The 27,294-nt window shown below is 46.1% G+C and overlaps 1 protein-coding gene across 1 annotated transcript in view; it reads left to right on the top strand.

Annotated features, from left to right (window-relative positions):
• The window catches only part of LOC126198935 (uncharacterized), a 154,821-nt gene that overhangs the window by 73,698 nt on the left and 53,829 nt on the right, over window positions 1–27,294 (top strand). Inside the window, exon 2 of the mRNA XM_049935573.1 lies at window positions 6,285–6,437. Coding sequence (XP_049791530.1) covers window positions 6,285–6,437 — 153 coding nt within the window. The remainder of the gene's footprint in view (window positions 1–6,284; window positions 6,438–27,294) is intronic.

Here is a 27,294-nt window from a genome sequence, read left to right as displayed (position 1 = left end):
AGATGGTCGCTACCAATAGGCTCCAGGACATCCACCGTTATGCGGCCAAGGAGGTTGGGGGAGGAGAGGATAACATCGGGAGTGGAGTTGGATTCGGGACGGGTGTGATGGGGGATGGGGATGAGGTCGCCTTGAAGGGAGGAGAGGAACCGGTGCCACCGCCGTAACTGGGCAGCGGAACGACTATGGATGTTGAGGTCGGGGGCGATCATGTAGGAAGAGAAGGTACGGTCAATGTGGGAGAGGAAGTCGAAGGGAAGAGCGGCGTTAGGGCAGACATAGATGGTGGCGCAGGTAACGGTAAGGCCGGGGAAGAAGAGACTAAGGATCAGGTGTTCGGTGGGGTCAGGAAGGAGAGGTTGGAGCCGAACGGGGATCTGGCAGTGGTGACCAATTGCAACTCCACCATGTGCAATTGGTAGGGGATTATCGGAGCAGTGGAGGAGATAGGGCGGAGTGTGGACGGTGTGGTGGGGTTGGAGTAAGGTTTCATTGAGGAGGAAGGCATCCACACGGTGGGTGGCAAGGGTGTGCAGGAAGAGGTTCTTGTTGGTGGGAAGGGAGCAGATATTGTTGAAAAGGATACGGTGCTGTCGTGCCACGATAGGGATTTAGACGAGGGTGTCAAGATGGGAGAAGGTGAAATGGGCCTGGTTGTTGGAGTAGGTGGTGTACATTTTGAGTTGGAAAATGGAATGGGCAGCGAGGGATATCTGTTGGAGAGTGTGGGGGCGCTGAAAAGGATGAACATTCTGAAGGATGATGGTGAGGAATCTGATGATGTCCTCAGTGGTAGGGGGCAGGCGAAGGGAATTGCCGGGAGGAGTGGGAGCGTCCAGAGGATGGACAGGGACGGTGAGTTCAGGAGTGGTCGGAGGGGGTTGGGCTTTACACTTTTTGGAGTAGGTGGGATGGGAGAGATTGCAGGTATTGCAGGAGGGTTGGGATTGAAGGTTAGGGCACTGCCGGAGGAAGTGCGCTTGCCTACAATGCGGGCAGGTGGGGGCCTCACGGTACTCGGCTTTTGGGTGTGCGTTATAGCGCAGACACCTCTGGCAGCGCAGGGATTGAGGAGGGGAACGGGAGGGGTCGACCTTGTAGCGTTGGTTGAAGAGGAGGGCACTCTCCTTCAGGAGATGGTCAATGGAAGGGGCTTCCTCGGAGAAAACCCGCATAAGGCGGGTGGGGCTGACCGAGTTGAAAATGCGGCAGACCGCCCGCACCTCCAGTGTGGGATGCGCCTTGAGCTCTGCCAACACCTCCTCCTTCGTGATCGACAGACTGAGCCAAGTGATCACGGCGGTGAGGGTCGGCGGGCGATGCGGGGGTTGGGGTTGGCGGGTAGGAGATGGAGAAGGAGCAGGGGTGAGGGAGGCGTTGGGGCCAAAACGGGTGATGGGGAGGTGGGAGAGGATGTCAGTATGGAGGGTTGGGCTGGGGGAGGAGATGAGAACGGAATGCCGTCTGGGAGTGAGGAGAGAGATGGGGGCACCAGGGAAGTGTTGGCGGAGGAGGAGGGAGAGATTCCGGGCCTCGAGAAGGGAAGGAATGGGACAGGAGAGGAGGTATTTGTATAGAGAGGGGGGGAGGAGGAGGAGGAGGAGGAGGCGGAGGGAGCAGGGCCAGGCGGGGAGACATCCATGGCACCCTGGGAGGGAAGGAGGACTGGGCGGGGCCTTTTCGGGAGCAGAGGAGGTGGTGGTGCCACTAGGGCGTTTAATGGCGGCAGAAGGGCGTGTGGTGATATGAGGAACAGGAGCTATAGGGAGGTGGTGGTAAGGGACAGGTCCCGGCGTGGACGCAGCAGCCGGCGCCGGAGATGGTGACGGTGAAGGCGACGATGACGGCGACGGTGGCAGCGGTGATGGTGAAGGTGATGGGGAGAGTTGGGCATGGGCAGTGGCCTGACGGGCCACCACCCTAGCTGGAGCTGCAGTGACAGGCTGGGGGAGTGGGGGGAAAGGATCAGAGGGAGAGGAGCGGGAGGAAGAAGCTGAAGAGGGGGCGACAAAGAGCGAGGGCGAAGGGAGAGTGAGAAGAGGTGGGATGGAAAGAGGGGGGTGTGACTGGGCACACCATGTTATTGTGGTAGTGGCGGCGGAGGGGGAAGTATAAACTATGGCTGTGGTGGTAGTGGTGGTGGGGGCGGACATGACGACAGGGAGAAACAAAAACCCACAGAACGAAAAAGAAAGGACAAAAACTGGGGACAGACGAAGACGAAGACGGATGAAGATGAAGACGGATGAAGACGAAGACGGACGAAGACCTGAGTCCCACGCTGCTGGCGCTGGCGCTGACTCGACGACGGGTGGCAGCAATGCCGCTGCTGCTGCTGCTGCTGCTGCTGCCGCTGCCGCTGCCGCGGACGGGGCCGGGGCCGCTGCTGCTGCAGCTGGAGGGCTGGCTGGCTGTTGCCGGCTGGACCGCTGCTGCTGGCCGGGACCGCTGCTGCTGGCCGGGACCGCTGCTGCTCGGCTGGACTGCTGTTGCTCGGCTGGCTGGCTGGCTGGCTCCTGAAACACCTAGCACTTCGATTAGTGCTGGAATGGCACAATCAAAGGGCGGTATCCTTGCGGAGTACCGCCGGAGATGACGGATTCTTCATTCTCTGATGGATTTGTACCGGGGTCATGTTTGCATGCATTTGGTAATACTATCGTCACAGTTCACGTTTCAACACTTACCACATGCATGTCGGAAAGGCACGAATGCCACACTCATCCCTTACCTACATGTCGTTTATTATGCAGAGTGGTCCACTGATCGTGGCCGGGCCAAATATCTCACGAAATAACCGTCAAACGAAAAAACTACAAAGAACGAAGGGGGAAACCAGATGGCGCTATGGTTGGCCCGCTAGATGGCGCTGCCATAGGTCAAACGGATATCAACTGCGTTATTTTAAATAGGAACGCCCATTTTTTATTACATATTCGTGTAGTACGTAAAGAAATATGAATGTTTTAGTTGGATCACTTTTTTCGCTTTGTGATAGATGGCGCTGTAATAGTCACATATGGCTCACAATTTTAGACGAACTGTTGGTAACAGGTAGGTTTTGTAAATTAAAATACAGAACGTAGGTACGTTTGAACATTTTATTTCGGTTGTTCCAGTGTGATACATGTACCTTGGTGAACTTATCATTTCTGAGAACGCATCCTGTTACAGCGTGATTACCTGTAAATACCACACTAATGCAATAAACGCTCAAAATGAGGTCTGTCAACCTCAATGCATTTGGCAATACGTGTAACGATATTCCTCTCAACAGCGAGTAGTTCGCCTTCCGAAATGTTCGCACATGCATTGACAATGCTCTGACGCATGTTGTCAGGCGTTGTCGGTGGATCATGATAGCAAACATCCTTCAACTTTCCCCACAGAAAGAAATCCGGGGACGTCAGATCCGGTTAACGTGCGGGCTATGGTATGGTGCTTCGACGACCAATCCACCTTTCATGAAATATGCTGTTCAATACCGTTTCAACCGCACTCGAGCTATGTGCCAGACATCCATCATGTTGGAAGCACATCGCCATTCTGTCACGCAGCGAAACATCTTGTAGTAACATAGGCAGAACATTACGTAGGAAATCAGCATACATTGCACCATTTAGATTGCGATCGATAAAATGGAGGCCAATTATTCTTCTTCCCATAATGCCGCACCATACATTAACCCGCCAAGGTCGCTGATGTTCCACTTGTCGCAGCCATCGTGGATTTTCCGTGGACCAGAAGTGATTATTATGCCGGTTTACGTTACCGCTGTTGGTGACTGACGCTTCGTCGCTAAATAGAACGCGTGCAAAAAATCTGTCATCGTCCCGCAATTTCTCTTGTATCCAGTGGCAGAACTGTACACGACGTTCAAAGTCGTCTCCATTCAATTCCTGGTGCATAGAAATATGGTACGGTTGCAATCTATGTTGATGTAGCATTCTCAACACCGACGCTTTTGACATTCCCGATTCCAGCGCAATTTGTCTGCTATTGATGTGCGGATTAGCCGCGACAGCAGCTAAAACACCTACCTGGGCATCATCATTTGTTGCAGGACGTGGTTGACGTTTCACATGTGGCTGAACACTTCCTGTTTCCTTAAATAACGTAACTATCCGGCGAACGGTCCGGACACTTGGATGATGTCGTCCAGGATACCGAGCAGCATACATAGCACACGCCCGTTGGGAATTTTGGTCACAATAGCCATACATCAACACGATATCGACTTTTTCCGCAATTGGGAAACGTTCCATTTAACACGGGTAATGTATCACGAAGCAAATTCCGCACTGGCGGAATGTTACGTGATACCACGTACTTACACGTTTGTGACTATTACAGCTTCATCTAAAACAAAGTGAAAAAAGTGTTCCAACTGAAACATTCATATTTCTTTACGTACTACACGCACGAATATACACTCCTGGAAATTGAAATAAGAACACCGTGAATTCATTGTCCCAGGAAGGGGAAACTTTATTGACACATTCCTGGGGTCAGATACATCACATGATCACACTGACAGAACCACAGGCACATAGACACAGGCAACAGAGCATGCACAATGTCGGCACTAGTCAGTGTATATCCACATTTCGCAGCAATGCAGGCTGCTATTCTCCCATGGAGACGATCGTAGAGATGCTGGATGTAGTCCTGTGGAACGGCTTGCCATGCCATTTCCACCTGGCGCCTCAGTTGGACCAGCGTTCGTGCTGGACGTGCAGACCGCGTGAGACGACGCTTCATCCAGTCCCAAACATGCTCAATGGGGGACAGATCCGGAGATCTTGCTGGCCAGGGTAGTTGACTTACACCTTCTAGAGCACGTTGGGTGGCACGGGATACATGCGGACGTGCATTGTCCTGTTGGAACAGCAAGTTCCCTTGCCGGTCCAGGAATGGTACAACGATGGGTTCGATGACGGTTTGGATGTACCGTGCACTATTCAGTGTCCCCTCGACGATCACCAGTGGTGTACGGCCAGTGTAGGAGATCGCTCCCCACACCATGATGCCGGGTGTTGGCCCTGTGTGCCTCGGTCGTATGCAGTCCTGATTGTGGCGCTCACCTGCACGGCGCCAAACACGCATACGACCATCATTGGCACCAAGGCAGAAGCGACTCTCATCGCTGAAGACGACACGCCTCCATTCGTCCCTCCATTCACGCCTGTCGCGACACCACTGGAGGCGGGCTGCACGATGTTGGGGCGTGAGCGGAAGACGGCCTAACGGTGTGCGGGACCGTAGCCCAGCTTCATGGAGACGGTTGCGAATGGTCCTCGCCGATACCCCAGGAGCAACAGTGTCCCTAATTTGCTGGGAAGTGGCGGTGCGGTCCCCTACGGCACTGCGTAGGATCCTACGGTCTTGGCGTGCATCCGTGCGTCGCTGCGGTCCGGTCCCAGGTCGACGGGCACGTGCACCTTCCGCCGACCACTGGCGACAACATCGATGTACTGTGGAGACCTCACGCCCCACGTCTTGAGCAATTCGGCGGTACGTCCACCCGGCCTCCCGCATGCCCACTATACGCCCTCGCTCAAAGTCCGTCAACTGCACATACGGTTCACGTCCACGCTGTCGTGGCATGCTACCAGTGTTAAAAACTGCGATGGAGCTCCGTATGCCACGGCAAACTGGCTGACACTGACGGCGGCGGTGCACAAATGCTGCGCAGCTAGCGCCATTCGACGGCCAACACCGCGGTTCCTGGTGTGTCCGCTGTGCCGTGCGTGTGATCATTGCTTGTACAGCCCTCTCGCAGTGTCCGGAGCAAGTATGGTGGGTCTGACACACCGGTGTCAATGTGTTCTTTTTTCCATTTCCAGGAGTGTATAATAAAAAATGGGGATTCCTTTTTTAAAAAACGCAGTTGATATGCGTTTGACCTATGGAAGCGCCATCTAGGGGGCCAACCATAGCGCCATCTGGTTTCCCCCTTCAAGCTAGACGAGTTTCGTTCTTTGTAGTTTTTTCGTTTGATGCTTATTTCGTGAGATATTTGGCCCGGCCACGATCAATGGACCACCCTGTATATCCGCATCGAAGTCGCGCTACGTTGCTTGTGCGCTGCAGCAACGCCCTCATACGTAAACCTTCTGATCGCCCCTGATATTTTGTTTAAGACACAGTACAGATAATCATCTGCTCCTAAATTTGATACATTACAACAGATTTTTTTTAAGAGGGAGCTAACTTCAGTGTAGGTAGGCTTTTTGTAAAATGGAACATTTCCGCTGTTGTGATTGCTTACCTTGTTGTTCCAGGACGGCTACACCATCAAGGACATGCAGATCAAGCCGTGCGAGGGCCACAAGAACGTCATAGAACTGAAGGGCCTCAAGCCCGAATTGACTCCGCAGTGCACCTTCAAAGCCGTAGGCTGCTACAAGACCAACATCACCATCGAATCTTCCTGGGTAAGATCTCTCTGTGTCGTAAAGTTTCGGGAATTCATGTCTTGAGATAAATTACTTTGCTAGGAAACCGCAACGGACAAAATTTTCAAATTCTATAGCATTTACGCTATCTAAATTGCTCAAAATTGTTTTGCTCCGCTCTCATATCGTCCGTCAGGCCCTGATTATCAACTCGAAAAAATCAAGATGCGATCCTTTAATTTTCCTCAATGACAGATAAATCGTAGGCTGTAGTTGTAGAAGTCTGCATTTTGGTTATTCAGCAAACATTCGAATTGCAAACTCATCTCGTCGCCCTTACGGAAATGTCCGATACTCCATGATTCTACCACTTTTTCCTCCGAGGAAGCAGAAGAAAGTCACAGGGTACCACAGCAGGAAAATACATGGCGAGAAGTGCAGGACAAAATGTGGTAACCCAGAGATTCTTCTGTACAGAAAGAACCAGGGCGTTGCCGTGGAGCGAAAAGATTGCCTTGGAGCTTTTTCCTGCGATACTTTGTCTCGACAGTCTATGATGACGTCATGAGATACTGTGACGTTTCTCCTCTTACGAGCTTATTCTGTTCGTATAACAATACCCGATGGAAAAAGTTGAAGTAGGTTATTTACTCATGGAAACACGGAAATTTTTTTAAAAGGGAGAACCTTTTAAAAATAGAAGCAAGTATTAAAGTAATTATTCGCATGTCAGGTTAAAAGAAAATTTTTATTTTTCGGAGTTTGGTTCTCCTTACAGAAGAAATGCGTTTCGCTGCAGAGTCGTGGCTTGGCATATGCAAATATGATAGCGAATGCCACCGGGTATTGCTGCCAGCACACGCCATGATCTCATGCATACCATTTTCACAGCGAGTAACACTGACCGGGTGACGCTTCGGCGATGTATGGCTGACGAGGGTACACTTCCAGCATACCTTCCAGCACCCAATCAGAGTGCTGTGAATGGTCACGTGGTGGCTGGCGAGAGTAAGCGTGAGAACTAGGCCGCTCTTGGCATCGAGCTTTCAACTCATCCAGACGTGTCCTACCAGTCCTCTCTAGGACAATATATCCCTCAGTCTGTTGGTGGTCTCCCAGGCATCACACGTTACATCCTCTACATGAATAAACGTGGCACGTCAGTTGGTTTTGGAAAATTATCTCAGTGTTCTGTTTTATTAATTTCATACACTCCCTGGTGCCCACATACCCCAGTAGTCTTATCCTCGTCAAATCCTGAACAATATTGTATTTGTCGCTGTCACCCACAGTGATAATAAATATGCCTGAGCATACAGAATGAGATTTTCACGCTGCAGCGGAGTGTGCGCTGATATGAAACTTCCTGGAAGATTAAAACCGTGCGAGGGACCGAGACTCGAACTCGGACCTTTGCCTTTCGCGGGCAAGTGCTCTACCATTTTTTTTTTTCCCGGTATTGTTCGTTGCGTTTGGTCTGGGCGGACGTCACAAGACATCCGTTCAAGTTGATCGTTGACTCCTTTACTGAGTTTTTTTATTACAGAGGGCGAGCAGCCCTCTGACCGAACACGCTGAGCTACTGTGCTGGCGTCCATCTGAGCTACCCAAGGACGACTCTCGCCCCGTCCTCACAGCTTTACTTCTGCCAGTACCTCGTCTTCTACCTTCCAAACTTTACAGAAGCTCTCCTAGGAACGTTGCAGAAAGAGCACTACCGAAAGAAAGGATATTGTGAAGACATGGCTTAACCACAGCCTAGGGGATGCTTCCAGAATAAGATTTTCACTCTGCAGCGGAGTGTGCGCATATATGAAACTTCCTGGCTGATTAAAACTGTGTGCTGGACCGAGACTCGAATTCGGTAACTTTACCTTTCGCGGGCAAGTGCCCCACCTGCTGTGAGGAGGGGGCGTGAGTCGTGCTTGAGTAGCTCAGATGGTAGAGCACTTGCTCGCGAAAGGCAAAGGTTCCGAGTTCGAGTCTGGGTCCGGCACACAGTTTTAATCTGCCAGGAAGTTTCATGCCTGAGCATATTTACACTTTTTTTCATTTATATTAATCTCTAACGAAGGTGCATCGCCTACCTAACTAAATGGACCGTTTCTTGAGTTAATTTTTTTAAAAGTTGCATAAAAGACATTTATGTTGTACCCCAGTGCATATTTATGATTTTATAATTAGATGAAAGCTTCAGAACAACTTCAGATTGAAAAATTAAAAGAATCTGACTAAAAATTACTTCTTCGGAAAGGAGAACCCGCGATCTCTGCCGCATTGCGGAAATGAAAGAATTCATTGGTGACAAATGAATATTTGTTCCAAAGCTCCAATAATTCGAACCCAGGTCTCCCACTTACTATTCAGGTACGTTAACCATCTACGGCACAACACAGAAATAGCGTCTGCTCTTTCGTACATGTCCGAAACAACAGACACCACTTATATTGATATACACTCCTGGAAATTGAAATAAGAACACCGTGAATTCATTGTCCCAGGAAGGGGAAACTTTAGTGACACATTCCTGGGGTCAGATACAGCACATGATCACACTGACAGAACCACAGGCACATAGACACAGGCAACAGAGCATGCACAATGTCGGCACTAGTACAGTGTATATCCACCTTTCGCAGCAATGCAGGCTGCTATTCTCCCATGGAGACGATCGTAGAGATGCTGGATGTAGTCCTGTGGAACGGCTTGCCATGCCATTTCCACCTGGCGCCTCAGTTGGACCAGCGTTCGTGCTGGACGTGCAGACCGCGTGAGACGACGCTTCATCCAGTCCCAAACATGCTCAATGGGGGACAGATCCGGAGATCTTGCTGGCCAGGGTAGTTGACTTACACCTTCTAGAGCACGTTGGGTGGCACGGGATACATGCGGACGTGCATTGTCCTGTTGGAACAGCAAGTTCCCTTGCCGGTCTAGGAATGGTAGAACGATGGGTTCGATGACGGTTTGGATGTACCGTGCACTATTCAGTGTCCCCTCGACGATCACCAGTGGTGTACGGCCAGTGTAGGAGATCGCTCCCCACACCATGATGCCGGGTGTTGGCCCTGTGTGCCTCGGTCGTATGCAGTCCTGATTGTGGCGCTCACCTGCACGGCGCCAAACACGCATACGACCATCATTGGCACCAAGGCAGAAGCGACTCTCATCGCTGAAGACGACACGCCTCCATTCGTCCCTCCATTCACGCCTGTCGCGACACCACTGGAGGCGGGCTGCACGATGTTGGGGCGTGAGCGGAAGACGGCCTAACGGTGTGCGGGACCGTAGCCCAGCTTCATGGAGACGGTTGCGAATGGTCCTCGCCGATACCCCAGGAGCAACAGTGTCCCTAATTTGCTGGGAAGTGGCGGTGCGGTCCCCTACGGCACTGCGTAGGATCCTACGGTCTTGGCGTGCATCCGTGCGTCGCTGCGGTCCGGTCCCAGGTCGACGGGCACGTGCACCTTCCGCCGACCACTGGCGACAACATCGATGTACTGTGGAGACCTCACGCCCCACGTGTTGAGCAATTGGGCGGTACGTCCACCCGGCCTCCCGCATGCCCACTATACGCCCTCGCTCAAAGTCCGTCAACTGCACATACGGTTCACGTCCACGCTGTCGTGGCATGCTACCAGTGTTAAAAACTGCGATGGAGCTCCGTATGCCACGGCAAACTGGCTGACACTGACGGCGGCGGTGCACAAATGCTGCGCAGCTAGCGCCATTCGACGGCCAACACCGCGGTTCCTGGGTTGTCCGCTGTGCCGTGCGTGTGATCATTGCTTCTACAGCCCTCTCGCAGTGTCCGGAGCAAGTATGGTGGGTCTGACACACCGGTGTCAATGTGTTCTTTTTTCCATTTCCGGGAGTGTATATGCGCTATGAAGCATAATAGCATCATTCAACGCAGAGCAGTCTTCGTCCGACATCGTGCGAGACTTGCCGCGACTGGACGAGCAAGCCGGCCGTTGTGGCCGAGCGGTTCTAGGCGCTTCAGTCCGGGATCGCGCTGCAAACAACGCCCAGTGCTACTTTCTTGCAGTTGCAGTGGAAGTCTGTAACTGACTGTCCAGATGCTTGCGAGTTTATGCACAAATATTTTTGCATTATCCATTGTCTGTCCTATCTGTTGGTTAAACGTCAATCGATCGTCAATCGGAACGCCTAAGTCTTTTTCTAAGTGTTTTCTGTATATGTTTGCATTGTGCAGTTTTATAACTGGTTGTCGCTGTAGCTTCCCTTCCGTAATATGTAGACTGCCTTGTCTGGAGTCACAGTCAGCTTGTTTTTCAGGCGTCACCTGCCGATCCTGTGTACAATGACACTGATTTTGATTTGAAGTCCTCTTCTTAAGTTTTTTGACACCACAAGCAACTGGAATCACTCAACAGAGGAAAGTCCACTGGACCTGACGGTATACCAATTCGTTTCTACACAGAGTACGCGAAAGAATTTGCCCCCCTTCTGACAGCCGTGTACCGCAAGTCTCTAGAGGAACGGAAGGTTCAAAATGATTGGGAAAGAGCACAGGTAGTCCCAGTCTTCAAGAAGGGTCATCGAGCAGATGCGCAAATCTATAGACCTATATCTCTGACGTCGATCTGTTGTAGAATTTTAGAACATGTTTTTTGCTCGAATATCATGTCGTTTTTTGAAACCCAGAATCTACTATGTAGGAATCAACATGGATTCCGGAAACAGCGATAGTGTGAGACCCAACTCGCTTTATTTGTTCATGAGACCCAGAAAATATTAGATACAGGCTCCCAGGTAGATGCTATTTTCCTTGACTTCCGGAAGGCGTTCGATACAGTTCCGCACTGTCTCCTGATAAACAAAGTAAGAGCCTACGGAATATCAGACCAGCTGTGTGGCTGGATTGAAGAGTTTTTAGCAAACAGAACACAGCATGTTGTTCTCAATGGAGAGACGTCTACAGACGTTAAAGTAACCTCTGGCGTGCCACAGGGGAGTGTTATGGGACCATTGCTTTTCACAATATATATAAATGACCTAGTAGATGGTGTCGGAAGTTCCATGCGGCTTTTCGCGGATGATGCTGTAGTATAGAGAGAAGGTGCAGCATTAGAAAATTGCAGCGACATGCAGGAAGATCTGCAGCGGATAGGCACTTGGTGCAGGGAGTGGCAACTGACCCTTAACATAGACAAATGTAATGTATTGCGAATACATAGAAAGAATGATCCTTTATTGTATGATTATATGATAGCGGAACAAACACTGGTAGCAGTTACTTCTGTAAAATATCTGGGAGTATGCGTGCGGAACGATTTGAAGTGGAATGATCATATAAAATTAATTGTTGGTAAGGCGGGTACCAGGTTGAGATTCATTGGGAGAGTCCTTAGAAAATGTAGTCCATCAACAAAGGAGGTGGCTTACAAAACACTCGTTCGACCTATACTTGAGTATTGCTCAACAGTGTGGGATCCGTACCAGATCGGGTTGACGGAAGAGATAGAGAAGATCCAAAGAAGAGCGGCGCGTTTCGTCACAGGGTTATTTGGTAACCGTGATATCGTTACGGAGATGTTTAGCAAACTCAAGTGGCAGACTCTGCAAGAGAGGCGCTCTGCATCACGGTGTAGCTTGCTCGCCAGGTTTCGAGAGGGTGCGTTTCTGGATGAGGTATCGAATATATTGCTTCCCCCTACTTATACCTCCCGAGGAGATCACGAATGTAAAATTAGAGAGATTAGAGCGCGCACGGAGGCTTTCAGACAGTCGTTCTTCCCGCGAACCATACGCGACTGGAACAGGAAAGGGAGGTAATGACAGTGGCACGTAAAGTGCCCTCCGCCACACACCGTTGGGTGGCTTGCGGACTATAAATGTAGATGTAGATGTAGATCATCAGTGTATGCAACAATCCTGTCAGTGTGTGCGTCGCCATCCATTTCTGTTATGAGGCCTCGATGGAAAGACCGCAGAAGGTGGATCCACGGACTGAACCTTGCGGGCACCACTTTGTCATTCTCTTGATCACTTTACGTCTTCCCACCTGTCATTCAGCTGCTCTATTGTTATAGTAGCCTAGCAGACTACGGTAATGATTTGCTGGTAACTGCAGTTGCTGTAGTCTCGCAAACATCGCAGGGGACCAGAGATTATCATGCCTGGCCAGGTCTGTCAGTATGGCCAACACGTTCTTGCGGTTGACATTATTCGCTAATTCGAGTGCCCAGTTAATTGTCTCATCAACTGATTTATTTTCACGGTACGCTCAGTCTTAGGAGCCGTCTGTGATCCTGTAATCAGTTACACAAAAGCCTCTCCTGAGTTGATCAAGCAAATTGGTATTATACGACTTCGACTTAACTGGGTCTTTGTCTTACGTTTCTTCATGATTACTGTATTTGCTAACTTCCAGGGTGCAGGTGTTCTTCCCAGTTTTTGAACTTCATTTATTACCTCAGTTAAAAAAGAGATAATATGTAGTGCTGCTCGTTTAATGGTTTCGGAGTGAATGTCGCCTGGGCCCGATGCTTTTTAACTTTTAATTTTGCTGTGACTAGCGCTACCTCTTCCTGTGCACAGGGACAGGTAATGGTCTCTGTTGTGTATTCTGTCTGTATTAGAGCTCTTATGGTGTGGATCGTCTGCATTGTGGTTGTCATCGGAAGCGAGCTTGTAAAATAGATATTCTGCCGTAGGTCTCCATCCCTGTTTGAAGGTTCCATCATATCGCCAATGTCTAGCTACCAAAAACGGTTTTTTTATCCACTCGGGCATTAGTTTGTACGGTGCTCCCCATAAGCTGTCGGTTAATAGTGTTTGAACATACTCGTCCCAGTGACATCTTTTTGTTTTGCAATAGCAAGTCATTGTATTGAGGCTTCGCCTCCTTAAACTGTTCTAGCCCTATTTGTCTCTCGCTAGCTGGTACTGACCTCTGGTAGTATCTGCGTTTGGTTCACGAATTCCTTTTCAGTCTGCTAAGTTCGACTGACTGGGCTGTTTTCCTTTTACTCTTATCTACTACTGTTTGCATTCCTTTATCTTGTGCCTCTTGCAAGATCTGCGTCAGTCTGTGTATCACATATTCAGTGCTGCCTTCAATCTGTGAAAGGCCGTGTATCTCTACAAGGTCCTGTAATTTCTGCAAATCTGCTTTACTAACCGGAAACAGCTTATTGTATGTTTTTTGTGTTGCATTGTATGGCAATATTTGTGCTTATGACACTGTGATCACTGTATGTAGCCCCGTTGCATACCTCCCATGATGAGAAGCACCCGATAGATTTTATATTTGCTACTGTAATATCGATGTTTGACATTGGTGCAGCCCTGTTATACGTGGAGGAGGAGGAGGAGATTAGTGTTTAACGTCCCGTCGACAACGAGGTCATTAGAGACGGAGCGCAAGCTCGGGTGAGGGAAGGACGGGCAAGGAAATCGGCCGTGCCCTTTGAAAGGAACCATCCCGGCGTTTGCCTGAAACGATTTAGGGAAATCACGGAAAACCTAAATCAGGATGGCCGGAGACGGGATTGAACCGTCGTCCTCCCGAATGCGAGTCCAGTGTGCTAACCACTGCGCCACCTCGCTCGGTCTGTTATACGTGTGAGCTGACCCTCCCTGTTAACTAAGTGTAGGTTGTTCTGTGTACTTTGTCATTAATGTAGCGTACACGTATATCTGTTCATAATGAGTGCCCTTTGTGTTGGAGACGGATTGATATATGCTGTGATAATGGACTTTTTATGTCGTGTGTGTTGTACAAGTCTGCCTATCCATTCTCTACACGGACAGATCTAATCAGAGATCTGCGCATAAATGGACGAAATCATCCAAGCAACATTCCACTCATATATTTCAGCTGTAACTACTTGGTCAGAATGTAGTTGCGATATCTTTGTCATAGTCCACTTCCTGTTGACTTATATGATTGCAGCCTCTGCATCTGTGATCACTGTTGTGTTGTTTGCAAGACCAATCAGCCATCCATTCCTTGTGCATGGTTTCTGCTAACGTCCACACATTTTACAGTGTTTTTGCCGATGCTGGCAGTCCTAAAAGTCATAAATCCCCTAATTACACATTGTCATAATAGGTGTTATGCAGTCTAATAGCCCGAGACTGTCCAAGGCCGTCACACTATTTCACAACATCACCTAGTTGCGATATTTCCCAACAGCCAATCTCCAAATTCCGAAGGTTCCAGACTGGAGTCCCAGCATCAGTAATGTTCTTAATTTTCACGCGGTTTAATTACAATTTCGCAACAATGCATAGCGGATCACAACAGCACCTAAGGCATTGCCCTTTAGTTCCAGAGTCTATGGGTTCAATGTTCAACTCCTCGTTTGTGCAATGTTACTTAATTTTCATGTGACTTAATTGCAATTTAACAACATCATGTATTATGTTGCAACTGCGCCTAAGGCGTTGCCCATAAGTTCTGGAGTCCCAAGATCTGTGTTTGAGTAAAATTTTCACAACACTGAGCAACTCCTGCCTCTGCCGCTTCCCCCACCACCTTCAATTTCAAGGCATCATACTGCTGCTGTGAAGAGGCTGTATGTGTATATAAGCCTGACAGTTGGACAATACTGCTAGTTCGTTTCAGAGTGCTACTCTTTACCACTACATCCTTCTTAACTGGGTGTGGCTGTAAACATGTGATTGTTGACATAGCATCAGATCGTGACTGTGAAATAACAGTACAACTCAGTAACGTTCGATGTAATAGTAAAATTCAGTTTACCGAGATGGAGTGTGGTGAGATATGTAGACAGCTGAAATACATTGATGAATTGATGACAATGGAGTACAAGTCCGTCATCTTCCTCCTTGAGACATCAAGTCATCATTGCTTTAACAGTAATGCATCCATTATGGAGGTCCTACTCTGAAGTTATCATTGCCAGAAGACCATTCACATTGTGTTTATTTAAAACATTGGCTGTATGGTATAGGAGGAATTGCAACAGAACTACTAAGTCGGTGGTACCAGTATGTGAAAGCGTTATTTGACGATGTTGTGAATTATGTAATCACAGCATAAAAGATGATTTAGAACAGTGTATTTTTGTGCGTATGCATGCAGTACCAAAGTCTAGCCGTTACTCCTATAGGCAATAAATCAGTACAACTTGAAATTATAAATGAAGTAACTAAGAATGTCATTGCTCCTGTTGGTTTCAATGGCATACAAGCAGAATCTGTGGCATATAAAAATCAGTTACTTATCCAATATTGTAGGGATGTAAGGCAGAAAAGTAATAAGGAATACAATAAGAATATGTATTTATTTCTGTATGAAAAACATAAATAAGCGAAATTATTTACAATATATATATATTTTTAATGGTGCAGTTCCAATGATAACATTACAATATTTATTTACATGCAAGAAAATATACGACCAGCAGCAGGAAAAAGCTAATTAGTGCATATATAGTATGCAGGATACAGTAAACTATGATAAACAGGTCATGCTATTCCACATACACACAGTAAATACATTTACTCACTCAGTGAATAGTGTGAGTATAGCAGGGTGTCAATACTAATCACACAAAAGACCCATTTATCATCATAATGCGACAGTCCAATCATCAGCCGTGGTACAGTATGTATCACATGTTTCCTCGATTAAAAATTGACTTGGTGTACCATATGTGAAGCTGTTGGAGAATCATCAACATCAGCACCATCATACAGTCATGTCACAAAATCATTGACTATGAGATTCCTTGTGACTGCACAAAGCACATCTTTAGCCCACCGAGAGTTGCACATGTGTCTGTATGATATGACGACGAAACCAGTGCATTTGAAATTTAGAAATATCTAATATACACACACCTACATAAAAATGTTTCATGAACTGTATCAAAACCTTCCCCACCTCCAGAGCAGTGAATTCTACATTGAAGATAGTAGCTGACTTGAAATTCAGCTTAGCAATCAATTCCACCATGACACTTATCTCATTTATTGACTGAATAAACATCACAGTACTTTTAGATATTTTACTTATTTTCCAGAAAATAACATGGTTCTTTAGTCTATAGAAGCCCTGTTCAAACGAACATTTTTTAATGTTTAAATCAATATATTTGTTCAAACATGAAGACTGATTGAATTTAATAACACAGTGAATTTTTCTCAGTTCTATCCTCAGCTTAAAGCATTACTGAAAGTTTCTATAATCTAGGATGTGTCTTCTTTTTACCTCCAACGTTCCCATCTGCTCGTGTTGAGAACTTTTCTGCGGAACTCAATGCTCTGGATATAGTGGTAAATCGCTGTGCGCATCAGGCAACCTATTAGAATATGGCATGTCTATCCCCAAGACATATCCTACCTTAATATCAGCTGCCACTGATGGTAAATCTTTTAATCAGCAGAGTTATTCATTCAGAGATAAGACTCTGTAAAACTATGTTCACGAACAAAGCTGTATTCTATGGTAAACTTAGTAGAGATGGCTTAAAAATGCAGAATATGAATATGTGCTCCGTTTTTAGAACGACTTTAAAATCCCTACTTTAGAGGAATATGTATTTCTTTACATGGGTGACTGACGATGTACATTTACTTGCAGACATTCAAACAGTTCTGGGATATGTTCAAGGAAATGTATGAGTTGGGTCCTGCATTCTACTTTACCACACCACATCTTGCATGGGATACGATGTAAAAAAAAGAAAAAAAAGAACAGAAATCACTTTGGAACTATTAAAACATGTTGATACGCTAATGGAATTTGTGACGGATTAGTTCAGTGTATACACAGACACACAAAGGCAGATAATCTGTTACTGTGTGGTAAGACATAAGTCGCTAAAATGTCGTCGTATACCTCAATGTTAATATTCATACAGATATGCCATGCAACATTGTCCACCTACTGGAGAGGGTTTCTGTGGCTATCTGATGAAGAACTCCCCTGATTGAAAGATTTATCATCTGTGGCGGCTGACTGTAAGGTAGGATATATTTTGGGAATAGACATTCTTTGTATACATTATGAGAAATATAACGTATAAGTGCCCACACATGTACAAACTGAAGTTCTGACAACACTGCAAATTATAGAATACATGGCCGTTGGCGAAATAGTAACGTAATTCTTCAGGTGAATGTAGATCACCGAACGAGTCCAAATAAAAGACATCATTTCGACTTAACACAGTGGAACCAGTGTGTTCCACAAGCCCCGTCTGCATCTAAATTCACATTTCCGCATTCATTCGTTTCCCAAAGAGTATTGGGCAGTGTATTTCACATAAACACTCCTCAAAATCTTGGAATGCAGAGCTTTGTGACATGCTTAAATAGGTCTGCAATCATGAGAGGTCTGTCAGATAAAATGCCCGGGAGTTTTGTTATTATTATTTATAAACAATGCTATACCCTGTCTGTATAATGTTAAATGTAATCCGTTTCCTATAGTCACAGAATCCATACTTTTACTATACATACTTTTATTATGTCTTTCAGCCTCATAGAGTTGTTCCTGGACGTTTTTCGCGTTTTTAATTGTCGTGGCTGTGGCACTAGGTCCTCCTGCCAAAGGGCCTTTCGCAGACAGGTCAGCTGACGCTGGTATCAGAAGGAGAAGAAATCCACCTGATGTTTCATGCAATGGTAGAACTCTCGGCGTTTTAACTTGCTTCTTCCTCCTCATTTCTGTTGTACAGCTCGTTTAGCTGCTGACAAAGAGTATTGAATACATTATGTTAAGCACACTTTGGAGTTCACAAATCGTCGGAAACTTCGACCAGCGCCTAATTCAATTTTTGCACATATTATTTTATCGACGACTAGTGCTGCAATTCGTTGTCGTATGCCTATGTCTCTTACTGAGCGTACCTCCTTACCCCTACTGGCTAAAATACAATCTGCTGTACGATTCTGAGTTACTGTATATGTTTAGTTGCAACGTCTGAGACCTCTTGAAGTTTAAAAGCCTCATCTACTTCGTTAGTATCTTCATCAGCTCATGCTAAACGTTCCTGTACCTATGTTCCTGAACCACAGTAATTATATGTCGGAATATGTATTTCAACTTGGAGTGCGTTGTGAAAATACCCTGTCCCATAAAAGATACATGTCTGAACACTCATGCTAGCAGTTGTAGGGTTTGTTGGTTAAATCCTGTTATTTATCATGACATTAGCGTCAATCCAGCCATCATGTGACGACAGAAATCCAAGCAATCGAACCAGTACTCTGTTTCATACTCGTCTAATGACGTCTGGCTCAATTGTTTTTCGTATTTCTTTTGTGTAGAAACAGCCTGCTATTTCATCAACTTTATCATCTTTCGGAATGTATGTGCTAGGATTTGTACATTGCGGTTTAGAAATTACAGACATCTCTGTCAACCAGTTTGTTAAATATGATTTCTTAAAACGTGCCTTCAGTTTGGAAATGCAGACGAAATCACCAACATTAAATTTCTGTTTGCGTGCTTCTATCATTTAATGTGTTTATGTATTGTATTTAGAAGTCCATTACCATGAGTATCAAATGCTTTCAGATGTATCATATGATGCTTGGGATGGTTACATTGTATAGTTATTTTCAGAAGTATATCAGTTCATTTATATGACCCACGAAAATCGAATAGTTTACACGTATGGTTTTTTATTGTTCTGTTCAGTCATTCCACAATAGCTGCTCTCATATGTGAGAACACTGAGTAGTGATATATCCCATACCATTTCAATATAGTTTTGAAGTGACGATTGTGGAATCCACCCCCATCCCCCCCCTCCACCTCCATCCCCACCCCTGCTGTGACCAATGGTCTGTCTGTACATTCTTCAGAATTCTGTTTGTTCCAGTTTGCAAAAATTCTTCCATTTTACATGCAATTGCATTGCCTGTCTTCATTTTCACGGGTATAGCCAATGCATATTTAGAGTAAATATCAATGATCATTAAAACATATTTGTAACCTTTGCTCTCTCATGTGTACTGTTTCATATTTACAAGATCCACTTACCATAAATCGTCTAAAGTGCATATTACTACATGTGTATACGGAAACGTTTCCTTGCAGCTCTGTGAAACTCGTTAACTGCAGTTTCTGTACTTACTTGATAATCCCTCCCTGTCCGTGTTCTGGAATAACTGATATGATTTGTATGAACCGTGTTACTGGAGGTTGTCAAAGCCATCAGCAGCTGTAAATTGTCTACAATCTTGTTAGGATCATTTTAGCAAATGAATTACATAGAAAAGTGTTCATTGCATAGGTAAACTGTTCACTTTCTTAGGGTAAATATCAATAATAGTAAGCGCACCTCCATCATAAATACTGTCCAATGAAGGCTTAATAATCTTCTTGTATTTATTACCACAATTGTTTCTTACATCATCATTGTCTTTTTATGTGCTTTAGTCATGTGCAATATTTCTGTATACATTCTTATTTCCTCTGGTGTGTAACTACTGAGTTCCAGGGATTTGTTTTAGGAATATTCAGACTAGTTTTTGGCTCATAACTGAGATATACAACGTGCCTGTCAATTGTTCCAAGTTAGTGTCACCATATATATTTGAGTTTTCTCTGCATCCTCTCTGGCTGATTATGCAACATTCTTGCAGATTTGTCCATTAATGATATTATTACCCCAGTGTACCACTAGTCATACCAATTTGTGAGTCATCATACTTCCAACCTTTAAGTACAATATATGATGGATGCTTTTCTAATATTCTTCAGTATTTCTTCTGTACTGTCCTTCATTCAGTTTTCACGTCTTATCTATAAATAGAAAACCATACTTACTATGGTACCAGCAATCTACAAAAATGCTACTGAAATCGCTGAAACACATATCTGTACTGACATGGCCTTCATGAGTGTATTTCATATTCGTGTTATCCTGTTTGAAAGCGGTAATGAGATTTACAATATCATGAATCAATTCTTTGGTTATTTCGAGTACGTTGTGACATATAAAACACAGCTATGTTGCTATATCTACCAAAGCAGGAATAATTTCTTATCGAACTCCACTCTCACATTCAACATCATCTGACATAAAAACTGTATCTGGTTTCACTTTGTTTCGTGGTGGTACCATCATCCTGTCACTATATTCATCATGTAGTATCCTTCAATCTCTGTCATTATTTCGTTTAATAGTTGATACTGGGGCTGAAACAGAGTATTAGGAAAAATATACGTCTATGTGCTCGAAATGGTGTCCATTTGGAGGGTTAATAACGTCATAAGTAAACTCGTTTTACCGACATCAGAAGAACTTATAATTACTCAACATATATTGCTTGATGGGAGGATACCATTTCTATTCAAAGTCTTTTTTTGGTTGTATCACATGACCAATTACCCATAGGAAGCTCTTTGCCAAGAGGGCATTCTGCCCACTTCAACAATTTGGAGAATGTATGTTTCTATTACTTTGTAAGAGATTTTATGTAGAGGTGTAATGAAACATGTACGGCATTTATACCATTATTCGTTTTGAAGTCTTTTACATATGGGTGGATGCATGAAGCGCTTTAAGTAAGATCTCAATTCAGTTCCAGTATCTTGTACATTTAGTTCTTGTACAATATGACACATTAATGCACAACAGTTGTCTTAGTGTCTAATACAGGTTCCTCTATCCGTTTAAACTCACACCAGGAAAAAGTTTCGCTTTCAAGAAGTTGATACGGTGGCAGAAGGACATTTTAACATCTACACAATCTCAGGTTCCAGTAACCACTGAGCTTTTACCATATGTGTTGCTCAGGAAAATACTGTGCAGCAGGCAACATACTTAGCTAAACAGCGTTCTTCATCTTACTCCTCCTGTTATGCCAAATTAACACTTAGTGACCGAATGGGCGATGTGTGCTAGTTCTGCATAACATCTGTATTTCCTTACTGTATTTGTAGTGTTTGCTGTGAGTGTGTAACATAACATACCCCTATTGTGCTGGATCGATGTAATAATGGTAAAACGATTGTTAAATGTTATTTTCTGCATGATATTCCATTCCTGGAGTAGTCTTGGAAGGATAAGCATGGTTCTTCAGCTCATGTTCCTGTTGTTGTCCAGAATTAACACTGAGTAATCAAGTGAATTCTAAGTGTTTTTTCTACGTAACATCCAAATTTCTCCAACGGCTTCATATAATTTGAAGAAAGTACAGTTTGCAGAAAATTGAATAACAATTCATAAATTCATTGTGTAGAGCTATGCTTATCACAGCACTCACACTGACATGTGGGAACAGATATGTCACAACCGAATTACGTTTTATAGATGTATCAATGAACTTGAGAAAATCTCGTCACCTGTACTGCATCTGCCGCGCGGGATTAGCCGAGCGGTATAGGGCGCTGCAGTCATGGACTGTGCGACTGATTCCGGCGGAGGTTCGAGTTCTCCCTCGGGCATGGGTGTGTGTGTTTGTCCTTAGGATAATTTAGGTTAAGTAGTGTGTAAGCTTAGGGACTGATGACCTTAGCAGTTAAGTCTCATTAGATTTCACACACATTTGACATTTTTGTACTGCATTTGTCCCATAGACGCAAGATATGGATGACATATCAGTGAAATTCTGACACGACTGGTGGCGCTGGTGGCAAGGACAGTGGCGGCGGCTCCTCTGGTGGCGGTGAGGATAGGAGTAACACGATTTTGTGAAAATTACACTCGAACACACAGTCTTGGGACTCCAGAATTTAGGGGCAACGCCTTATGTGCTGTTGCAACATGTTATGCCATGTTGTGAAATTGCAATGAAATCACATGAAAATTAAGAAAATTACACATGTCCAGACTCAAACCTGGAACCTTCAGGCTACAAAGCTTAGCGACAATGCCTCACATGCCCCACCCCAAATTGATGGACACTAGCACTTAGGTGCCAGGACTGGCAAAAACATCCTCCTCATGCACTCCTCGACCACGAATTTCTCTTTTTCTGCATATATAACAGTAGTCCACATAATCTATAGTTGGAACAGCTTCACAGGTGCTTTGTGAAAACAAAGCATTTCATGCCTATCGAGTTGAAGACTGCATGGCTGACCACCCTCACAAGGAGTTTAAACAATATGTGGGGATTAGTCAGCAGATTTTCTACATCTAACATCCTTTGGGCTGTTTGCTCGCTAGAGTGAAAGCATATTGCACTCGCTTTCCGGTGCATTTGCATGTTATGAACCACTGCACCATTTGGAAAATTTCTCACTGTTTCATTCTGTTAATCGGCAAGATCTTTTTTTTTTTATTTTTGGTTGGTTGTGGTACAGCGCCAGCGATGTAGAGCGGCCTTCCTTGGTGGATGAGTAATGTTCGTCTTCCTCACAATAATACCTTCATAATGACATCATTGCACTGCTTGTTGAAGGTATGGCGTTTTGACTTGAAGATCCATACCACTCTCTGACAGGGTAAGTTCGAGGTTGCTGAGAAGATGTGATAACTACAGAGATAGTTAGAGTATTGGTCACACCAAAGATTGCACAGAATGAGTGCCCATACTAAAACACACGTTCTTAGTGTCTGGCACAGGGCAATCCTTAACCATGGTCCAAATCCGAGTCCTCAAGGATGGTAAGAGGAACAGGGTGGCAGAGTCATGGTGCCAATGTGTTGCAGTCCACTGACTGTGTCGTTCAGAGGCTTCTTTTAAATGGATGTCTTTCGAAGGACCCTGTTGGCCTCACGAGTGGAGGGGTATGCAAATTCCACCAAAGACCTAATTGTGCAGACTCTGGGGGGGGGGGGTGCATCTGGGAGGCACTAATTGTGTCCCTCACAGAGGGCCCATAGTTGAGGCGAGAGTGGACAACCATCTGGTACAATCAGAGCTTGGTGTCTTAGGTCAGTTCCCTGCTGTTGAAGAATGCTATTGTCTGCTTCTGCCCGTTTTGGATGACGTATTCCGCATCGCTATGGAAGAGCAGCTTTTCATCTATCTAGACACCTAGATATTTGGTATCTAGGGAACATGGGACCCAGACACCTGCAGTAATGATGCTGTGACGCAGGATAGCGCACTATTTGGTGAAATAGATCGCTGTAGTTCTGGTAGAATTGCACCCAATCTTGTTTGAACGACACTAGGTGACTGAAGAGTCCACCTGCCCCTGGAGACGTGCAGTGAGCTGGTCGGTGTTGTGGACAGTCGCATAGAGGTGGCAGTGAGGGATGACTGGCATATCATTAACATAGATTTTAATGAGGATGGGAGGCAACACACTGCCTTGAGGGGTACCCATCGACATGTGAGCGCTTTCCTTGCTAATTAGCCAAGATGGTTCTGTTGGAAATATTCACGATCATGATATAGATGCCCAGGATGGACGTCTGTGTCAGCATTTTAAGCACGAAATTGTCCTTCCAAATGCTGTCGTAAGCGTTTTGCAGGTCCACGAAAACCGCTGGCGTCGATGTGGTGGAGTTGAAGCCCCTGCTGACATATTCTGTCACCATAAAAACTTGTAGTTCAGGCGAGAGGTAGGAAGCGAAACCGAACTGTTCCTTACAGATCGTCCCAGCCACCATCAGAGCCTGGAAAATGCAGTGCAGCAGCAAAGATTCTAGGATCTTCCCCATGATATTCAGAAGGCTAATGGGTCTGTTGTTGGTAGGGACTGTGGTGTCCTCTGAGGGCTTGGGGATGGTAATCAGTTTTGCTTGCTACCACCGTGGAGAAAAAGGCCAGTTGTGAGACAGCAGTTCAGAATGTTGGTGAATATGACCAGCAGCTTGCACGGGAGCCAACAAAGGTGTTTGTTTAAGATTCTGACTGCCCATGCTTCTGCCAGAGGATCCTTTGGAATTCTGACAGGGATGTAATATGAGAAGTAGTAAGAGGTGGTCTTGTCTGAGAGTGGTAATGGCTGTAAGGATATTGTGTACATCCTGGAGTTACTCAGGCATAAGGTCCTTGATGAGCAGTTGGTTCTGGGCCTCAAATGCATCAACCAGATTTTCCATCACACATAGGGCATCGTAAGAAGGCATCCACTATGGAGATGGAATGGCTGGTTCTCACTGTGGAGCGCCTCAGGGCTCAGACAACAATCCAGTCTGACTTACATTGGAGGCTAAAGGCAGACATCTTGTCCACCCATTGTTTATTTTTCAATCAGTAGATTCTCAGGATTCATGCTGGAGACACGTCATGCGATGCTTATCCCAAGGATCACCAAACTACTTCCACAACCTGCGGTATAGGTTCTTCTGGGTTTTCAGCTTGCGCAATAGGGTAGGCAAATCATCCAGTGGGGGCTAAAGCCCTAGGCACAATGGAAGCAGAGACCTTCATTGCTCCTGGAATTTCTTGGTTAGATAATCCACAGCACCAACCTGATTGGGAGGCACTGTCAGGAAAAGGTTCTGCCAGGTAGTGTTTTGATGACCCTGGAAAATTTGTCCCAGTCCATGATGGTCAAGGTAGAATGGATGTGTAAAGGCAGAACTATATCAGTAAGGTGCAGGAGCAGCAAGTCATGATCAGATGTGAGTTTATGTAGCGTTTCCAACGAAAGATGTATCGCAATATTCTTGAAAATGATCACATCCAGGACATCCAGTTGGCAGTTGGAACAGACTGGTATATGTGTCAAAGTGTGTGGGCCATAGATAGACAGTGTCAGAGTATCTTCCAGTTTGAAGAGGAGTCTCCCCTTGGAATTAGCGATGCAAGAATGCCAAACCAGGTCCTTGGAATTGAGGTCTACCCCAACGATGAGTCTATCAAACAATGGCAATGCACGGAGATCCACTTCAAGAAGTGGCAGGTGAGGGCTCAAATATGCCACAGCAAATGTGATAGCTCCAAGGCAGGTAGGGGTAGTGACTGCCATAGCCTCTACATGTTCCAATGGTTGTGAATGAGTGTTTTATGGAGGAATATCACCATGCCCCCTCTTCAGCAATGGAGGTCTGTTCGACAGCAAACCATGTTGCATATACGAAAATCGCCCGCCAATATGAGAAGGGTTTCTCAGACAAGTAAAATGTCCACATAGTTGCCATAGAGGAAGATGTTCAGTTCATTTCCAACTGTTTAATGCCATTAGCATTACAAATACAGAAAACTATATCCCAAGGGATCTGGTGGTTGTGTGGTGGGCGATTTGCCACTATAACAAAATCTGGATGAGCCTTTCAACCAGGGCAAAGACTTTTGTGAGGCTGTCCTCCGACCGATGGTTCTTCTGAGGTGTTTCATGGATGAGGAGAAGGAGATAAGTGTTTAACGTCCCATCGACAATGAGGCCATTAGTGACAGAGTGCAAGCTTGATTTAGGGAAGAATAGGGAAGGAAGTAGGCCATGTCCTTCCTAAGGAAAAATCCTGACATTTGCATGAAGCAATTTAGGGAAATCACGGAAAACCTAATTCTGGGTGGCTAGACACGGATTTTAACCGTTGTCCTCCCGACTCTTGCATGTCATCCCTAAACGAAGCATATGCCTCCACAGCCAGAGGATATCCCAGATAGGCTGCTTAACCCTGTGGTGGGCAGGGGTGGATGCTATGACAGATTGACAGGGTGCTGCAATGGGTGGTTGGGACACGTCAATAAGTGGGCGTGAGGAGGCTGTAGATGGGTTTTCCGTTTGGTGGGCGTTGATATTCAACACAGGAGACGGATGAATAGGAGAAGAGGCTGCAGAGGCAAAGGTGGTCGTAGGGGACGAAGCTGGAGGGGCCCCGTGTCACAGATGTGTCCAGTGACTGGGCATCTGTGGTTTGATGGTTTAGTCCTTAAGATGGGAAAACTGATGTGATCCCATAATGGCAGGTGTGGCCAATTTGTTCTTGGCTTCCTTTTTAAAGGATGGGAAGACTTCATCACCTTCTGCTATTTAGAACAACGCTTCCAGGAGGCCAGATGGTGGTGGCCTTGATAGGAGCCCAAATAGTGGGTGCAGTTGGGTTTTTCTGAGACCAGGAGTTTGCAGTCCTCCGATGCGTGCAGGCCAGGACACTTGAAACAATGGGAGGGTAGTGAGCAGTAATTACTGATGTGCTGAAAATGTTGACACCTACAGCGGATGGGTGACCTGCTGCGGCCTTCATATGATTAAATATCCACCTTGGTGCATACCTGATTTGGTAAATACGTTCAGTGTCTTCCTTCCTAAGAAGGGAGACAACATGGATTGGCATAGGGATTAACTTCCAGGTCTCAGGGTCCCTCTTGGTGTGCTGGTGGACCAAAGGGTCAAGGAACTACAGTAATTCATCCCTGACGTCCGTTTCTGTAACTTCAGAGGGTAGATCTTTGATGACGATGTTTGTTCTTCTGTCGCTAGAAACCTGATGCATGTAGTAACACGTTGCCCTCGACCTCAGAAAGTTGAGTACTAAGAGGTAGTCGTTCCTTATGTCAAGCAGATACTTCACGTGGTCTTTCTGGTAAACAGATGGCCTGTAAAAAGGCGCTGCAGTTCAGTGTTCAGTTTAATTTAATAGGTGGGATTGTAAACCACAATAGGAGAGATCTTCTCCTCCTTTGGCCGTGGTGGCGGTGGCAGAGGGGGACCCATTTCCTGGTCCATGGCACCTACAGGTAAGGTTTTCCCACGTGTGGAGGCGTCCAAATCCGAATCACAGCTGCTTAGATGGGCGCGAGCAGATGACCGTTTAGATTTTCGGCTGGGGTGGGGGAGGGGGTGGAGAGGGCGGAGGGATCGACAGAGGCGGAGTCCGCTGAAGGCCCGACGGGTCGACGACGTGTAGACGAAACAGCACCCAATGGGGTGTCCAAGTGGTGTTTGACTGTATGAGAGTTTGGTGCCGACGTGGCTGGCCTTCAGTGGGTGAGGATCTATCACTCGGTGGCCTTTGGAGTCGTCGCATGACGAGGTGGCAAATCGGCCCCTCACGTGGGGCTATGGACAAGGCTTTCGTGAATCGGTATCACT

This window comes from Schistocerca nitens, chromosome 8 (genome assembly GCF_023898315.1).
Source record: "Schistocerca nitens isolate TAMUIC-IGC-003100 chromosome 8, iqSchNite1.1, whole genome shotgun sequence".
Taxonomy (NCBI): domain Eukaryota; kingdom Metazoa; phylum Arthropoda; class Insecta; order Orthoptera; family Acrididae; genus Schistocerca; species Schistocerca nitens.
This window is presented reverse-complemented; position numbering and strand designations above follow the sequence as displayed.